This window comes from Cupressus sempervirens, chromosome 5 (assembly GCF_028749045.1).
Source record: "Cupressus sempervirens isolate cs-2001-9-10 chromosome 5, ASM2874904v1, whole genome shotgun sequence".
In the NCBI taxonomy this organism is placed as follows: Eukaryota; Viridiplantae; Streptophyta; class Pinopsida; order Cupressales; family Cupressaceae; genus Cupressus; species Cupressus sempervirens.
Window position 1 is genome coordinate 29900305 of NC_143122.1, and position 17784 is coordinate 29918088.

General features: G+C 36.0%; 1 protein-coding gene across 1 annotated transcript in view; it reads right to left on the reverse strand.

The window, feature by feature from the left end:
* Window positions 1-17784, reverse strand: part of LOC149554436 (Class II aaRS and biotin synthetases superfamily protein) — a 78912-nt gene that overhangs the window by 30079 nt on the left and 31049 nt on the right. The window contains exon 7 of the mRNA XM_089828490.1: window positions 4282-4563. Within this exon, the coding sequence (XP_089684616.1) occupies window positions 4282-4563 (282 nt within the window). The remainder of the gene's footprint in view (window positions 1-4281; window positions 4564-17784) is intronic.

The following is a 17784-nucleotide window of genomic DNA, read 5'->3' on the forward strand; positions in this document are numbered from 1 at the left end:
AGAAATATGTTTGTTATGACCATTATGGTCATGTTCAGCTGAAAGAGACATTTGTGATAATATTTAAGTTAATATTTGCTGATGTTTTGGTAACTCTAGTAGGATAAACCTGTGAGATCAAAGAGAAATTAATATAATTACAATGATATATATATATATATATATATATATATATAACTTTAATTAAGTTTTTCATTATATTAATTATATTAATGAATAGACATGTCTCATGAAGCATATAAATACAAGAGAATGCTGCCATTTGGAAAGTACATACCAGACATTATGGCAGTGCTATTACATTGCAGCGATCCTCTCAAAACTAACATGGTATCAGAGCAGGTTCAAACCACTGGGAATCTAAAAATTTATTTTTTATTTTTTAGATGAACATTGTATCAAATAGAGGTGCTCCAACAAATACCTGCACAACAATGTCATCAAACAGAAGAGAAGACTGTATAAAATAGGGGAAAGAATATGTGAGATCGCAGTCCATACACAATTATCCAGTTTAAACATTCACATTGATGCCGTGGGAAAATATATTGATAGTGAGGATACCAAACTAAAATAGATGAAGTTAAAAGAGTCAGCAGACCAAGAAAATATTGAAGTCTGGAATGAAATAAGGAGCAGATTTAAAATAGGGCAGCAGCAGATTGATTCAGGGCACAATCCTGATAAGCAATTGATAGGACATTTAGTTGAGATCAGTTCCGACATCTCTTCCACCTTGAATTAATACAAGTCTTAGTATTGAGGACAATGATCGGGGAGTTTGCATGGAGTCCCCAAATTAAAAACAAACAAGCAAATTAACTCAGCGAAGAGGAAGAAAGCCATCGAATTAAAAGGAGCGATAGTGACAGTCAGCCTGCACCTAGATAAAAATACCATCCCAGGCAGCCTTAACATAACGAACAGTAACGAAGACCACTGGAAGTTATCAGTATATTAAAAAGGAGATTTATCGGCATAACCAGACAGGGTGTGATTCCTGGATAGAGGAGAGAATAGCGCATAACCAGATATTCAACTCCATGGTGGTAATAACTATTAAACTCTAGAATGAATGAGAGAATACAAAACATAAGAAATATATCCTGAAGACATTCAGCAAGTATTTGGAATCAATTAGAGAACAAGCAATAATTACAGACCTGTCAGAAGGAAAAAATGTTTACAATCACCATAATAAGGACATCAGTGATGGAGAAAAAACACACACACACATCTAACAGAGGACCGTAGAAAGAAATAGATAATGAAACAAGCCAACATCAAAAATCAATGACCACTCACTGCTTGTTATGCGTATCTAATTTTTTGAGTCGTCCTCTACAGCGTCCGCATCGTTTGCCCTAAATTACAAAATTGGACACATCAGATCTTGGGTGTGAATTATTGGTAGAACATCATGTTGTAGGTAAGAGTAAGAAGTACGTTGCATGCATCATGGGACCTACCACTAAGGTAGTAGAGATATGATAATAATTGTTCTGTAATTCAAAAAGTTACCACTATAAATATGAAATGGAATAAAACAAAGAAAGTTAGTAGCGACCAGTAAGCAACTAATGGTAATGAAGGGGTCAAAGCAGTGGTGACTTGTATAGGAATCAAAGTAGTGGCATTAAGCAGATGGTGAGAAAAGTGTAATCCCACACCTTGAGTAAGAGGAAGAGGGAGATTTTCATTCAGAGGGAGCTTGACATTTCATTAGAGGCAACCTTGAAAGAGAGGAAGCAGATAGAGGATAAGAGTTGATCAACCTTCGGTGATCTTGATCATACTGATTTAGAGGAAGTAAACCATGTTGTAATGGATTCTCCAGTGATTAATAAATTATAGTAGTCAAGAGAGCTGTGATTCATGAATATACCTCATGATTGTGTGATTTTAATGGGCCTACTCCCTATGTACATCATGAGGAAGTGATGACTTCCAAATGATGTCACTTGTATTTGCAAAAGTTATTGAAAGGTGACAATCCTACAATACTTAATTTTCTATTATGATGGATATCTTACGATGTCTATGTAGATAATAATAGATTATACTTTGGATGGTGGATGCCTATATGGTAAGCATTATGAGAATGCATGTGCACATACCTTTTAAACATTTTTTGAGTACATGGTGAATATTAAGCAAATTGATGTTCTAGAGGCCATTATACAAAGTACTTGGTGAATATCATGCAACTTGATGTTCAGGAGACCATTACTCACAATACTTGGTGAATATTTTGCATCTCAACATTTTGAAGGCCATTACTAAGAGTATTTGATGACTATCATATATTGTTATTCTAGAGACCAATACTCAAATGTGAGATCAAAATGGTGAATAGCATATGTTGTATCCTAGAGACCATTGCCTTATTAAGTACATGGTGAATATCAAGTGTTGATATTTTGGAGAACAACACATAGATTTTTAATGAATAACATATGTTAATATTCTAAGGGCCAATACTCTTGATATCATACGTGTTATCAAAATATTGGATAACTTCTGATCAAACATATCTTTAAAATTTGCCATGCCTACCAATGGTGTAATACATGTCATGTGTTTATCCTCCTTAGCTAAGAGGGAGTGTTGATGTTTAGGTAACTTTAGTAGGATAGATGAATACACATGTTTCATGAAGGCACATGTCTCTTCTCTTGGTTTATTCCTCATACAAATACAAGAGGACGCTGCCATTTGGAAAACGCATACCAAACATTATGGCAGTGCTTAGTAGATATGCAGCGATCCTCAGAAATTCAACAATTTCTTGTACCTTTTGTACCTATTTTTGGTCTTGCTTATTGCTGTTTATCTTTATTTTTGGGCAAAACTTAACAAATGATGGTAGGACACATATCTAATAATCAAACTTTACACTAGAGAACACCGTCTTTTCAATGCAAGGTCTCTTGCATCAAAGTTATTCATATGTTTAGGCTGGGACAAGAGTTCGAAGCTTACATTTATTCTCCTTTTCAATGTCTCTACAGTTGGTTGGTCTTGTTTTTCACTTCTTTGGAAGTGTTTTCTTAGTATTGCAGCATAAAACGCAAACCAGCATAAAGAGATTCACCATACAGTGGCACAGTCTCATACTGCTGCCTCTAGTGTACCTTGTGTATTCCTCAAGCTGCTACCCCAAAATTCATTAAGATAATTTAGAGAGATGAAGATTTGAGTAAAAATGGAGTGTCGTGAACTAGAGCTTCCACTGTCATAGATTCTTCAGTTAAGCTAAATATGCAAATGCCAGATGAAATGACCAAGGACTGGATTATGAGCCACTTTAATCCTTAAAAAAAATTCTATTTTATTAAACTGCTCCAAATTTGGTCAGTATGAAGAGGTCCTTGTGCTTTGGCAAAATAGATGAGGAGATTGTAAATTACCCAATCTCTTCCCAAAAAGCACCTTGACTAAGATTTATATTGCCTATATCTATCCTTCTACATGGATAATCTCTAGATTGTTCTCACGGACAATGAATTGGATATCTCTGGCATGTATATTTACCTTATAATAGTCATTTAAGTTGTTTAGTTTTTTGTAACTTTTTTTCATGTCTTCAGTTCTCGATCATTTCCATTATGGAAAGATCTTCTATAATCGCCTATTTAATAAGTCTTCCACTCCTTTGTAATATATCGATTATCTCAATAATTTCAATGTACACTTTACCATCTAACGGGGTTTATCATGCCATCCATTGCACTTTCTTGGAGCCAGGCATTAAAAGTGTATCCTCTAGAGGAGTCACCATCAAACCCACTGATTGTTAATTCTCTTTGTTGAGCTTGTTGTATGTGGTTTATGGTTTAGTTTCTAAAAGTAGGGTGATCATTTTTGCCACGAAGGTTGCACTGGCAGTTTTAAGCAGTACAGTTTAGAATTTATCTTTTCTATTCTTTTCCATTTATACAACCTGGCATGTACTTAGATCACTTGCCTTGGGCAAGAGCCTCTATAGAAACTCAACTGACCAATCATAGAGAGAATATAGCTCTGGCATTGCTTCTCCAATTTACAGGTACTACAACATGAAAAGAAAAAAATATTTTACTTCATCAAAATGTATTCATTACGATTAGATTTGTTGTTATGTTTCAATGAGTTCAGGAAAGGAACAAATGTCCACATGATTTCAATCTATAGCATTATTTTTATTTTTCCAACAAAAAGCAGAGAATAGACCTAAAGCATATCAAGAGCATTATAACCTTAAAGGTACAGAAAGCTTGTTTGTAAAGCTTTTTGACAAACCTGCGTTGTGCCCTTGAACACAGCTTCATATATTACTCCAGTGTAGTAATCAAGACCTCTAGCAAGGCTAAGATCAAAAGATATCTTGTCCAGACAACTTGATTGATATAGATAATTGAATAATGTTTCCAATTCCTGTAGTGCTAGTACAGAGCCATCATGCTTCAGAAAAGAGCTGTCTTTCTGTTTAAGTTTTGCAAGCATTTCCAATGGCCTTCCCTTATTTAATACAAAAGATCCAATGCTGTCAGCAGTTTCTGGAGTTAATCCTTTCTCTTCCACCTATAAGTTAAAAGTACAATTCACAAAATACAGAAAGTGAGGAATTCATTTAAACCTAAGAAAAGGAAGTACACACTTAAACTTAGCTCTGGCATAAAATTTCATATCATTAAGCACTAACAAAAATCTGTACCACGATGCATAAGAGAAAATGGTAGTGTATAAATAATGTCCCAAAGCAGGTAATATCATAGGCATCAGCAGGTAAAATAAAATCATCTCTTTATACTAGAACTACTAAGTTAAATAAGCTCCCAATACAAAATAATAAGACAAAAGTTAGTAAACCTGATATGCAATTTCAATATAATAAGGCCATGGGCTCCCGTAGTATTCAGAGGAACTTGTGACACCAACAAGCAGCATGATGTCACAAGACATCAACGAATGGAATACAAGAAAACATTGCAAATATTAATATCAAGAACCTTAAGAGAATATCAATTGAACCAAGGATACATTCTTCATAACAGTCGAGCAACTGGAGCTTGTCAATGCATGGACCCACACATATATACATTTTGATCAAATGAACCTTATAATGCTGATATAAAGCTTTGCCAGTCCCAAAAACGCATTGAGGTGAAAGACCCTTATTTAGTGCATTAATGTCTTCCTCCGATATTAACTCAATTAGCAGCTAAATTACCAGGGCATGGTTCACTTAGGGTAGATTCAATGGGCAGAAATGTTTGCTAAAATAATTGGGTCCTCAGATTTGGTACTTGGGTGCATTTGAACAAAAATAATATAATAATAAAAATTTAAGAAAAAAAAATTGAACTATACAAGAAAAATAGGAATCTCACTTTCAGCTTAGCTGAGTGACATTCATACAAAAATAATAAACTATATAGGCAAAATAAGCTTATTAAGCATTATATGTATAATATAAATGAAAATAATAAAATGAAACTGATAATTGCTAATTGTTTACCAAATGATATATTTTAATTTTCCAAACAACGAAAGTAATCAATGGTCATGCTAATAATAAATCTCTGATTAAACTCAAAAATTAGATGGATAAATAATTATTTTACACTTCACCAAAATCAGAAAATGATTCAATAGAAAGGGAACCAAATATAGTGGTACAAGTAGTAGTGTTGCTCCCACTAGTTCTACTGTGAAAGCCATACATAGGCCTCTTACCCCTGTCAAGCCCATCCCAATGTGATGTCGCCCTGTGATTGCAGTTGAGCAGCTTGTGTAATAGTAGGTACGGGTAGGAATGCTCACATACCCCGACACTTCTGCATTTTCTACTACCAACTGATTGGGTTCAACTGAGAGGGAAAAGGAGCATGTATTCCTATCCTACTTAGATGAAGAGTGACTTGCAACTTACACAAACAAAGCTAAACTCAAATTTTAATTATAAATTAAATTAAAATAAAACCCAATTGTGTATTATAAGAATATAAAATAGAATAGAGAAATTTGAAAAACATATTGACGTCTAGAGACAATAGGAGCATGAATTCTTGATCATTGAAACCCCTATCTTTTTTGAGACATCTTTCTTATACTTGTCCTGAAAAGAACTAAGAGAAGCCTCCCAGCAGTCTGAGTCTAGAGAATTCTGAAACACATCCACAATCATGTCTTCCACATGGAATTCAGCAAAGCTTGAGGCAGCTACCTTCTTATATCTATCACTAACTTCATGATACCAACATGGGGCCACTCTTTGAGAAAAAGCAAGCCAGCCAATTTAAGTAGCATCCATGAGTAAGGCATGTACAAGAAGAGATGCATTCTAGTGTCAACTTGTTCCACCATTCAGTCAAAATGGGTTGCAGCTCAAACCTTTCTTAAGGACCTTGACCTTTCAAATTTATATTACGTTACTGGATTCATGCATACAGGCCGCCTATTGTATCTGGATTTGTGAATCAATTCATGCCAGATTTGGACAGAGTCAAATACGGACCCTGTCTGAATCCAGGGTGAATCATTTGCAAATCCACGCAGACCAAGGGGAATCCCACACAGATCCCCAGGGACACACAGGCCAAACTTTGACAATTGATATTTTTATAATTATTTTGACTTAAGACCTAAAATGACCCCTAAATGGAGTTCACAAAGATATTTCATCTCTCATTTTCTCTCTCCGTCATGCAAATTTGAAGCGAGATGATTGTATTTGAAGGAGATCGAATGTGGAGTGGCAAATACCTTCCAAAAAGCAGATTTGAGAGTTCAAGGTATGCATTTCAACCATATTATTTAGGTTCCTGATATAGATTGTTTCAAGTTTTCTGAAAAAGAAAAATTATAAATTTCAAGTTTTTGTAGAAGTTTTGAAGTATGTGTTCTTTTTCATTTTTGTTATAGATTACGACAATGAGCAGTCACAGCTCAATGGGTGGGGAGGGGTCTCAACTATTTAAAATTGATAAAGCGTCTCCTTTAAGGAGATACACTACAAGAATTTCTTAGTGTTGTAGGTGGGGGGTTTATTTGCAAATGTAACTTTTGCAACACACAATATAGAAGCTCCTACTCCCGAGTCAAACTTCACTTTCTGGCACTAGGGATTAAGGGATTAATATGTGTGAGGGACTAGATAAGAGGGGATTGTTAGCTGGGCAAATAGCAGTATTCATAATTAGAACAAGAAAATGTTGATAAATTAATTGCAAAAGGCAAACAAGGTGAAAAACAATGACACCACCCACTCAAAAAGCCTCTAGCGATCCCTTCTTACCAATAGCTTCTAGGGTGGATGATGATATAGAAAAGCCACAAATTGCCACCCGCAAGAGAGGACCATTAAACAAGGCATTTTAAAATAAGTTGAAAGATACTACTGCTGAAAAAATTGGACGTTTCCCTTATGTGAATGGTGTTCCATTCAACTTAGTGAGATCACCTTATTGGAGGAAGATGTTGCAAGCAATATATAATGCTTTTTGGTTACCAAGGCCATGGATATGAAATCTTGTGCACCAGCTTATCACATAATTAGAGAAAAAAGGGAGAGACCCAACTAAAACCAATAAGAGATTCTTAGGTTCAATCAGGCATGTCTATTGTCTTTGATGAATGGAAAGATTGCAAAAACTGTCCCTTGGTCAATGTTATCTTGCATCCCCCAAACGGAGCAATGTTTTTGAAGGCTATTGACTGTGAGGGAGAAGTAAAAGATGCAGAATTCATGGTGGGTAGTATGAATGTTGACCAAGTAATTATGAACATTGCAAAAATTTGCAGGGGTGTAAGTGCTTTGGTAAAAGCTAGATATGATCACATCTTTTGGACATCGTGCATTGCTCACTCCCTCAATTTGGTGATGCAAGAAACTGGCACCCAAACAAAATGGATGAAGAAAATATAAGATGGTGATGAGATTACAAGCAATTTGCAAACCTTTCTCCAAATTAGAATGATTGAAGGTAAGTTTTAAAATTAAATTTATTTAGTTTCATTTATGATTTATTGTTTCATGACATGTTTTACATATTTCAATTTAAAAAATTGAGTTATTTAGATATTTTTAATTTGTTATCAACTTGCTACTACCACGATTTTAGGTGGCTAAAACCCGCTTTGCATCACAAACAATCATTCTTAGACGGCTTGTGAGGATAAAAGAGGCATTGTCACAAATGATCATCCGCAACCAATGGGGCATTTGGAAGCAATCCAATACAACAAGGGCCCAAAAGGTCAAGGCAATGATATTGGATGATGATTGGTGGGCCCGTGTGGATTACGTATTGGAATTCACCGAGCCTATCATGCATATGCTTCGCTTTGCCGACACTTATAAACCATAGTTGGGGGACATCTATGATGCCATGGACACCATGTTGGAGAAAGTAGAATTTGTTAGTTATAATATAATCCTCCATCCTTTTTTATTGAGAGATATCTACATTTTTAATTAAAATTGCTTCCACCAAGGTAACTTACATGGACATAATTTGATATCCTAAATCATACAAAGGAGAGAGAGTGATCTTGAGACACCTTGTACAAAAAGGTGGATGCAATTGTTCTTCATTGCTGATACAAGATGACGACACCTTTGCACCTCCTAGCATATGCTCTATCTCCTAAGTATTATAGCCCATAGGTACTTGCTATTTTGGGTATAGTGGCACCATATTGAGATGTTGAGGTTGCTAGTGGGTATAAGAGGGCATTTGGATTATTAAGAGGACAGAATTTGGATTATTAGTCTAAGGAAAAGATGCAGACCCTATTATTGTGAATGACCAAAGAAAAATGGATGCTCTCACATGGTGGTACCTTCATGGACTAGAGTATGTATACATCCAGCCTCTTGCAATTAAGATCCTATCACAACTAAGTTGTTAAGATTTTTTCTTTTTTTTGGGCCACTTGCATTGTAGAATTTAGCACTTAACACTTTTGAATTTATCTTGTATTTTTATTTTTTATTTTGTTGGTTTTCTCTCTAGGTTGCGAGCTCTTCTGTCAATGAGCAGAATTGGAGTGCATACTTGTTGTGGGGTTTTCACACCATCGCCCCATTGCAAATGGGAACCCCCTCTTTCTGCTTTGGCAAGTAGGAGTCATCTTAGGTGGTTTTACTTGGCAACATTTTCAAGTATCCAACTCTAAGAGTGAGTTTGGGCAATTTTGGCCTACGAGGAAGTAATATTTGTCTGGGGTTTGAGTGATGGTTTTGGTGTCCTTTTGAGGTATTTCATTGCCCAAGTCCTAGTGGCAAGGTAGAGTTATGGTTTAAATGAGAAAACTTTAAATGCTTGGGAGATGGGAGAAGGATTGTGAGCAAACCTTGAAAGTAAATCCTCCAGCTATCATATGTCCCCAAAGCTCTCAAGATTTGGCATTAGGACAAAGGGGTGTAGCACAAATTTGGTTGTGAGGGATCCTCAATAAGGTAGCAAACAAATTGATGCAATGTTAAAAAGATGAAGAGAAGGAAAATGGTAATTTTCCCAAGGAAAACTGCTGCAATCATGTTTTGTGGAAATCCTCTCTCCTGAGGATTCCCACTGTGGAAATCCTCTCTCCTTAGGATTTCCACCCTTCTCCTTGTCAACATGAAATTGATCCAAAATCATGCTAAGGCATGGAAACTTGAAAATGAATAGCATGAGAGGTGCAAGATGACAAGTTTTGGAAGTCTAAGTGGCAAAATTACGTTTGGTGGGAATCCTTTGACCAAAGGATTCCCAATGTGGAAACCCTCACTTTAGGGATTCAAACCACATTAATCCTCCCAAGCCCAAAATTCCACCACCCTCCAAGGCGCTCAAATCTGGTCTAAGGCATGAATTCAACATCAAGAGGGGAAATGGAACAAGAAATTGTTAAGGATAGGTCGAAATGGGATAAGTTTTGGTGATAACATTTCAAGGAAATTGTGTTTGGTGGAAATCCTCTAGCGAGAGGATTCCCACTATATTAATCCTCTCAAACCAAAAATTCCCCCTTTTTACCTTGCACCGAAATGGATTTCACGCAAGTGTTAGTGGTGAGAGATGCTATGTTGAAGTGAAATTGATTGGCAACGATGAAGTTTTGGAAAGATGTATAGCAACGAAGCAAAGTTAACTTGGTGGAAAATTTCCACCCACGAATTCCTCCCATGTCAAGAAATCCAGCCCCTCCATTTTTTTAATTTAAAAGAAGAGTTAGAAATGAAGGATGCGACTTGAGAAGAGATTTAATGGTAACAACAAAGGTTCGAAAAAATTGAAGGAAAAGGATAAGCCATGTTCAGTGGAAATCCTCTATACAAAGGCTTTCCACCACATTAATTCTCTCAAACCAAAGTTTTCCCCCTTTTTCCCTTTTTACTTTGTACCAAAATTGACTCCAAGCAAGTGTTAGAGGTGAAGAATGATGAGTTGAGGCAAATGTTGATTGATAATAACGTAAGTGTTGGAAATTGTTCAAGGGGAAGCTAAGTTATGTTTGGTGGAAATCCTCTAACCAAAGGATTCCACAGTGGAAATCCTCTCTTCAAACGATTCCCACCACAATAATCCTCCCAATTTAAAATTTCCCACTTTCACTATAACCTTATTTTCTCATGCAAAATGAAAGACAATCAAATGGGTCGATTTGAGAGTTGTAGAAGAAAGGAATTTTAGCACTAAACGACTGAAATTAGACCTTAGGATTTCCACCCAAGAACTTTGTCTTCAGGCCTCTAGAGATACCTGAGACATTGGTCATTGCAAGAAGATAGAAAGGCTTGATCTTGAATAAGAGAAATCCATTTTGTTCATTATTGATGTGTTTTTTTTTTTTTTCATGAACTTAATGAAGCTTTTTTTTTGTTTGGCAAGGTAAACAACGGAGATGATGTCTAGGTTGAGCTTGAGACAAGAAGATGGCTCAAAGCCCAAGCACTCGAGTGAGAAGGAAAGATTCATGTTCAAGCTATCAACCTACAAATTTTGACTGAAATCAAGAGGAATTTCTAAAAGGAAATGAAGACCCAGCCACACAAAGCCATCTTCAAGAAGAATCAAGAATTACATCCAACTTACAAGTCCTAAGTACAAATTCAAGAAAAGACCATGAGAAATTTTCTAAGGGATGGAGGGGATTCGAAGGAAGCAATATGAAAGGATATGCCATTGCCATCATACTCAAAGAAGTGAACAGTTAATCAAAAGTTACTTTCTAACAGTCGGGCAAGAAATATTTGCAATTTTAAAAAACACCTTCTACAAGCCAAGACTCCAAACATAAGATAAGGATGATTTCCAATCAAAGATTTTTAATTTCAAGCACATTCAGTCACAACATGTCAAGTGCCCTATTTTCTCATTGGCTCATTGTAATTTTCTTATTGGCCCCTTAATTGGTGGCCACATTTAATTGGTTATAAATTCGGCAACCTTAATTACGATTTGTGGATTAAATTCTAGCCCTTGATATTGGATTAATATTGGCCCTTCCTTGTAATGGAATTACCATAAAAGGCCAAGGCCTTCTTGTTTGTAATGCATAAGCTTAGGACATTAGAGTAGGAGAGAACTATTAGCGTAGGAGACTAGAATAGATTTGTTAAGGGAGAGACTTGACGAAATTATCACTATAATGCTTGTCAAAGTAATTGATAACTCATTCTTGGTTTTTCAAGGTGGATTACTTAATAATGCCATTGAAGTGTGTACTTCGATGGCAGTTGTGGGTGTTTGTTTTCTTGACTCAAACAAATCTGGGCCACTAGCATCTTGATGATGGTAGGAGTGCCTTGTGTGGTAAGTCGATGATTAAATGCACTTAAATTGACGTTGAACATCCATCCATTAAATAGGATTGAAGAGGAGACATTGATTTGAAAGCCATTCGAGCGTTTCTTAGAAGCTTGCACTAGTTGGGTCAAGTCATTGCCGACATTCCATCTAGTATAGTCCAAGTCATTCAGGATTCCTTGCATTTACAATTAGTAACAGAAGACAGCCAATTAAGTTTGAGTTGAAGTGGAAAGGTTTGAAAATCAAAACTATATTTTCAAAGCATGTTGTAAAGACAAGTCTATAAAAGAAAGAGTTGATATTCATTTAATGAATAATGTAAGTACCTTTGTGATAACCAGCATATCACATCATAAAACTAAGAGAAGTCCACGATTAAGGGACCTTTAAGTTATTTCATGATCTTACATTGCAAGATTAGCATGAGAGGACCTTATATCAAAAGAGGATTGAGTGTTTGGTGTTTCTCCTCAAAACAATAAGTATTTGATTCTACGTCTTGTAGTGTAATGAAACTCACATCAAAAATACTCCTTTATCCAATCAGTAAAGCGTAACAACTTGGGTTCAAAAAAAGAAATATACTTAGTGTTTGTTCACAATAACTTGTGCCTCCTAGCAGGTAAGGACCCAAAATACTACGGGGCAAAGAAGTTATGGAATGTACCGCATGAGTCTGTTGACTTGGGTATGACCATTCAGGATCTTTGACACAAGGATGGTAGGAGGAATAAACTCCACTTAAACCTTCTAATACCTTGCCAAGAGTACACATAGTAGCATTCATAGAATTGCAGCTGAGAGACCATAGAATTTATAGATTTACTGATTGATTACACATGATAAACAACACCAAATATGCTCGGGTGTGAGGCCTTTCAGATTGCGGCCTTATACAAAAAAATACAACATTAGAGTCCAAGCTCATAGCCTATATCTACCTTCTACTAATCATACTACCTCCTCCCACATCAAATCCAAGTTCTTATATAGCCAACTAAACCACAAGTCGGCTAGTCAGGCATTTAATTACAAAATAGGTCCAGACAAGGAGATGTAGACCATAATCCATGTAATAAGCATCAATTGTCCACGCGTTCTTGAAGGTAGGTCCAAACACAATCTAGGAGTCGACTCCTAACTACGGAAGATGCCACAACACGATAGGAAATCGCGCAAAACAAAATAACATGCTTCGCTATATGAAAACAGCAGCAAACAAAGACTGGAAAGAACAACACGAACTCGATGAATATGAAACATAAGCATTTGGCTCTTAGGGGAAGGATTGAAAATAGGTCCTCAACAACATACCAACTGTGCACAGCACAAAACTCAAGGTAACAATGGCTACTTCGCGAACAGCAAATGGATACAGGAAAAAAAGAAATGTTTTTGGGTGATGCAAGATTGCTCATTGACCCAAGATGCTCCTACATCAGACACCTGGGGTAAGTGAAGAATTGATGTCCACATCAGGCAACCCTGATGCTCTAACTTGAATCATAAAGATCCAACTCAGCTTGTGTTATCCATGAACTGTCTTCATCTGGTTTATCTTTCCACTGAACAAGGTATTCCACATAGTGTTTTCCTCGAGGACTCTTATACTACTATCCAAAATTTTCTCAATGTTGTTAGCCTTCTTCTTAGGATAATCCAAGTTATCTTTTAATTCCTCGTCTGCTTCAAAGTAGTGAAAGATGTTTGCAATATTGAATATAGGTGAAATGTTCATGTCTCTAGGTAGTTCAACTTCAAAAGCATTTCCACTGTCAAACCTTCTCTGAATTTTACAAGGACCGAACTTCTTCCTCTTAAGCTTACAATAGGTACCAATTAGAAATATGTTCTTCAAATGAACCATCACTTTATCTCCAAACTCAGAAGATCTATGTCTTCTCCCTTTATCTGCTCTCTGTTTTTATTCCAAGTTACTATCTTCCAAATTCTTCCTTACTCCCTCATGCAAAGTCTTCATGAAATCTACAAATTCTTCTGCTTCGGCACTTCTCTTTATTTGAGTAGTCAAATCCCTTAGTTCAATAGCTCCTTTAGGATTCAATCCATTCACAATCTCAAAAGGAATCTTCTTTGTACTTATTTTCACAAAACTGTTATATGCAAACTCTACTTGTGCTAAAATCAAATCCCAATTACTAGGCTTATTCCCAAACAAATGGCTTATTCCCAACCAAACACCTCAACAAGTTACCCAAACTTCTATTCACAACCTCAATTTGTCCATCTGTCTGCGGATGAAATATGGAACTAAACTTTAATTCAGTATCCATCTTCCTCTAAAGTGTTCTCCAAAAATGACCAATAAACTTGGTATCCCTATCTAAAACAATAGTTCTAAGCAACCCATGCAATCTCACTATCTCCTTGAAGAATAATTCAGCCACATGTACTGCGTCAGATGTCTTCTTACAAGGTATGAAATGAGCTATTTTTTAAAATATGTCTACTACTAGATTAGAATCATTACCTCTCTGAGTTCTAAGCAAACCAAGAACAAAGTCCATACTGATATTTTCCCAAGGCTTATTAGCTATAGGCAAAGGTGAACACAACCCAAAATTCTAACTAACTCCTTTTGTTGTTTGACAAATTCTGCAACTTCTACCCATCCTCTATACATCCTTATAAATTTGAGGCCAAAAGTACCTACCAAAAATACACTTCATTGTTTTATCAATTCAAAAATGTCCAACAAGTCCTCCATTGTGTTTCTCCTTCATGATATTATCCCTCGTAGATCCTCTAGGTATGCACAATTGAGTTACCTTAAACAACATGTCTTCCTGCATGAAACAATCAGTTTACTTATTAACTAGTTCTTACAAGCTTTCCAAGGTTCTACACAACCAAAATCTATTTCATACAAATGCTTCAAATCATCAAAACCAAGTACCTTAACCCTCATTTTTGTCAACAAATTCCTTCTTCTACTCAAAGGATCAGCAACCTTATTCGACTATCCACTTTTATGTTTCAACACAAAGGAAAAATTCTACAAGTACTCGACCCACTTCATGTGTCTTCGATTCAAGTTGTTATGACTTCCTAAATATTGCAAAGTATTATTATGGTTAGTGAACAACACAAAATCTGTAGGCATCAAATAATGTCTCAATTTCTTCAAAGCTTGAACAATAGCATAGCATTCATAATCATAAACTAAATATTTTTTCTTAGCATCATTCAACTTCTCACCATAGAAAGCTACACGTCTTCCTTGTTGACTCAAAACAGCTCCAATGGCACTTCCACTAGCATCACAGTCAACTTGAAAAACTATACTAAAATTAAGCAAAGCAAGTGTAAGTAATTCTGCTACTGTTTGTTTCAATGTTTCAAAACTCGTGTGCTCCATGTGTCCACTCGAAATCCTTTATGTCACCTCTCCTAGTTTCTGTCATTACATATTGAACTGAAATTCCTTATAAATTTTCTATAGAAACTTGTCAATCCATGAAATGATCTAACTTCTCCCACATTCTCAAGTGCAAGCCAATCAAGAATCACTTACCTTTTTAGGATCCATCTTCAAACAACCAGCTGAAATTAAAAAACCAAGATACACAATCTCCTCCTTCATGAATGAATATTTCTTCAAGTTAATGAGGACTTCTCTTCCTTCAATCTCTACAATACTTGCCTAATTTGCTCAAGGTGTTCTTCTTTAGTCTTACTGAATACCATAATGTCATCAAGATATACAATCACAACTTTACCCGAGAATTTCTTCAAAACCTCATTCATTAGCCTCATGAAAGTACTAGGTGTGTCAGTTAGACTAAAAGGCATAACCAACCACTCATACAAAGCCTCATTTGTCTTAACAGCAATTTTTCATTCATCCCCTTCTCTAATTCTAATTTGATTATAGCCACTTTTTAAATCAATCCTTGTAAGATACTATGCTCCACTCAAACAATCCATTATGTCATCCATCCTAGGTAGAGGAAACCTATACTTCACTACAATCTAATCAATAGCTCTAGAATCAATGCACATTCTCAATTCTCCATTCTTCTTAGGTGCCAAAACAACAGGTACTGCACAAGGACTCCAACTTTCACTAATTAGACCCCTTTCAAGCAATTCTTGCACTTGTCTATTCAATTCAGCATTTTCAGCAGGTGTCAATTTATGTGGTGCTTTATTATGCAAACTAGCTCAAGGTATCTGATGCATACAGTGACTAATACTTCTCACAGGAGGTAAACCATCAGGTACATTATTAGAAATAATGTCTTGAAATTTTGCCAACAAAGAATCAATCTCAAGTGCATGCTCAAGTTAATCTTGTTTCTCAATCTTTCTAGGAATCAAAGCAAAACAAACATTATGCTCCTTTCTATCTTTAACAAACTGATTTCCTTCAACCAAACATACTCTAACTGTGGTATAGTGATTCTCATCAGGCTTTTCTACCAAAGGTAACAAAATCTGCTTCTTCCCATTATCCCAAATAGTATATTGATTCAATCTACCATCGTGCAAAGCTTATCTATCATACTAAAGGTCTACCCAATAGAATATGACAACAATCCATAGGCATAATATCACACAAAACTTCATCATGATAATGCCAAATTTTGAATTTAACAAGGCATTGTTCACTTACAAGTAATTTATGTTGTTGGATCCAAGCAACATGATAAGGCTTAGGATGTTTCAATCTCTGCAACTGTAACTTGTTAACCAGCTCCTCGAATGCCGAGTAATTTGAACTTCCACTGTCAATGATTACTTTGCAACATTTCCCAGCGACCTTACAATTAGTTTTGAATAAGCTTCTTCTTAAAATAGGTTCTTCGTCAGTCTCCTCATTCCACAAAACTCTTCTTATCATCAAGTTCTCACCATGCTCAAGTTCATTAGGTGTCTCAACAACTTCTTCACAAGCCAGAGTATTTTTGCTACTACCTCAAATCTTCTTACCAGAATTACTACATTCAAAAGTTCTATGTCCTTCTCCACACTTGAAACAAGTGCCCTTAAACCAAGATCTTTCTTCCCTTCTAACACAATTGTTATTCCTAGAGCAACTAGTATAACTACCTCTAGTGTAATTACCTCTTTTCCTAGAAGGTTCTTCTTTCCATTCTACCTTTCCTTTATCTTGCATTGCATTGTCAGATCTGCTACCTTCTCCATAGGTTCTGCCTCTACCCCTTTGAAATCTGCCATCTCTACTTCTTTGTCTTTGATGATGTTTCTTCGCCAATCTTTCTTTCACTTTCAAGGCGTAGTAACATGCTTCTTCTACACTATCCATCTTAACATAGCTGATCCGATCTTGAATTGATGTCCTCAAACCATTTAGGCATCCACCTACATTTTCAACTTCATCATCCACATGTCCAGATCTGATATCAAGTTTGTAGAATTCCTTAGTGTATTCCTTCACACTCTGGTCCTTTTGTCTTAGATTTTGCATTTTTCTGAACAAGTTAACTTGGTAATTTGGAGAAAGGAACTTCTTCCAATCATCTTTGCCCAAATCTTGATCTTTTCTTTCCCTCTTTTCTGTGTTTCAGTCTGCAAATGATCCCACCAAAGTGAAGCGTGACCCTTCAACTTTGTGACTGTTATCTTCACCTTCTTATTATCAAGAGTGCTTTCATACTCAAAGTACTTATCCATCTCAGAGATCCAATCCAATACAACAATAGTCTCAAGTTTTCCATCATAGCAAGCAACTTCAAAAACAGATCTAGAGTTGTCCCTAGATAAAACTCTAAGAAGTCTTTCCTCATCTTGTTCCACCTCAGGTTCAGGGTTAGGATTAGGTGTTGCTTCTTCATCATCACTAACATCCTCAAGATGAACACCTCTTCTCTAGGCAATCCCTACAGCTTCAAGTCTCGCTACAACCTACCACAGCATGTCCATTATAAGATTATTTGCATTTCCTCTACCTCAAACCATTTTGACAATACTTCTTGTTAGTTCGTAACCTTTTGCAAGTTATAGGTCAATGAACTCT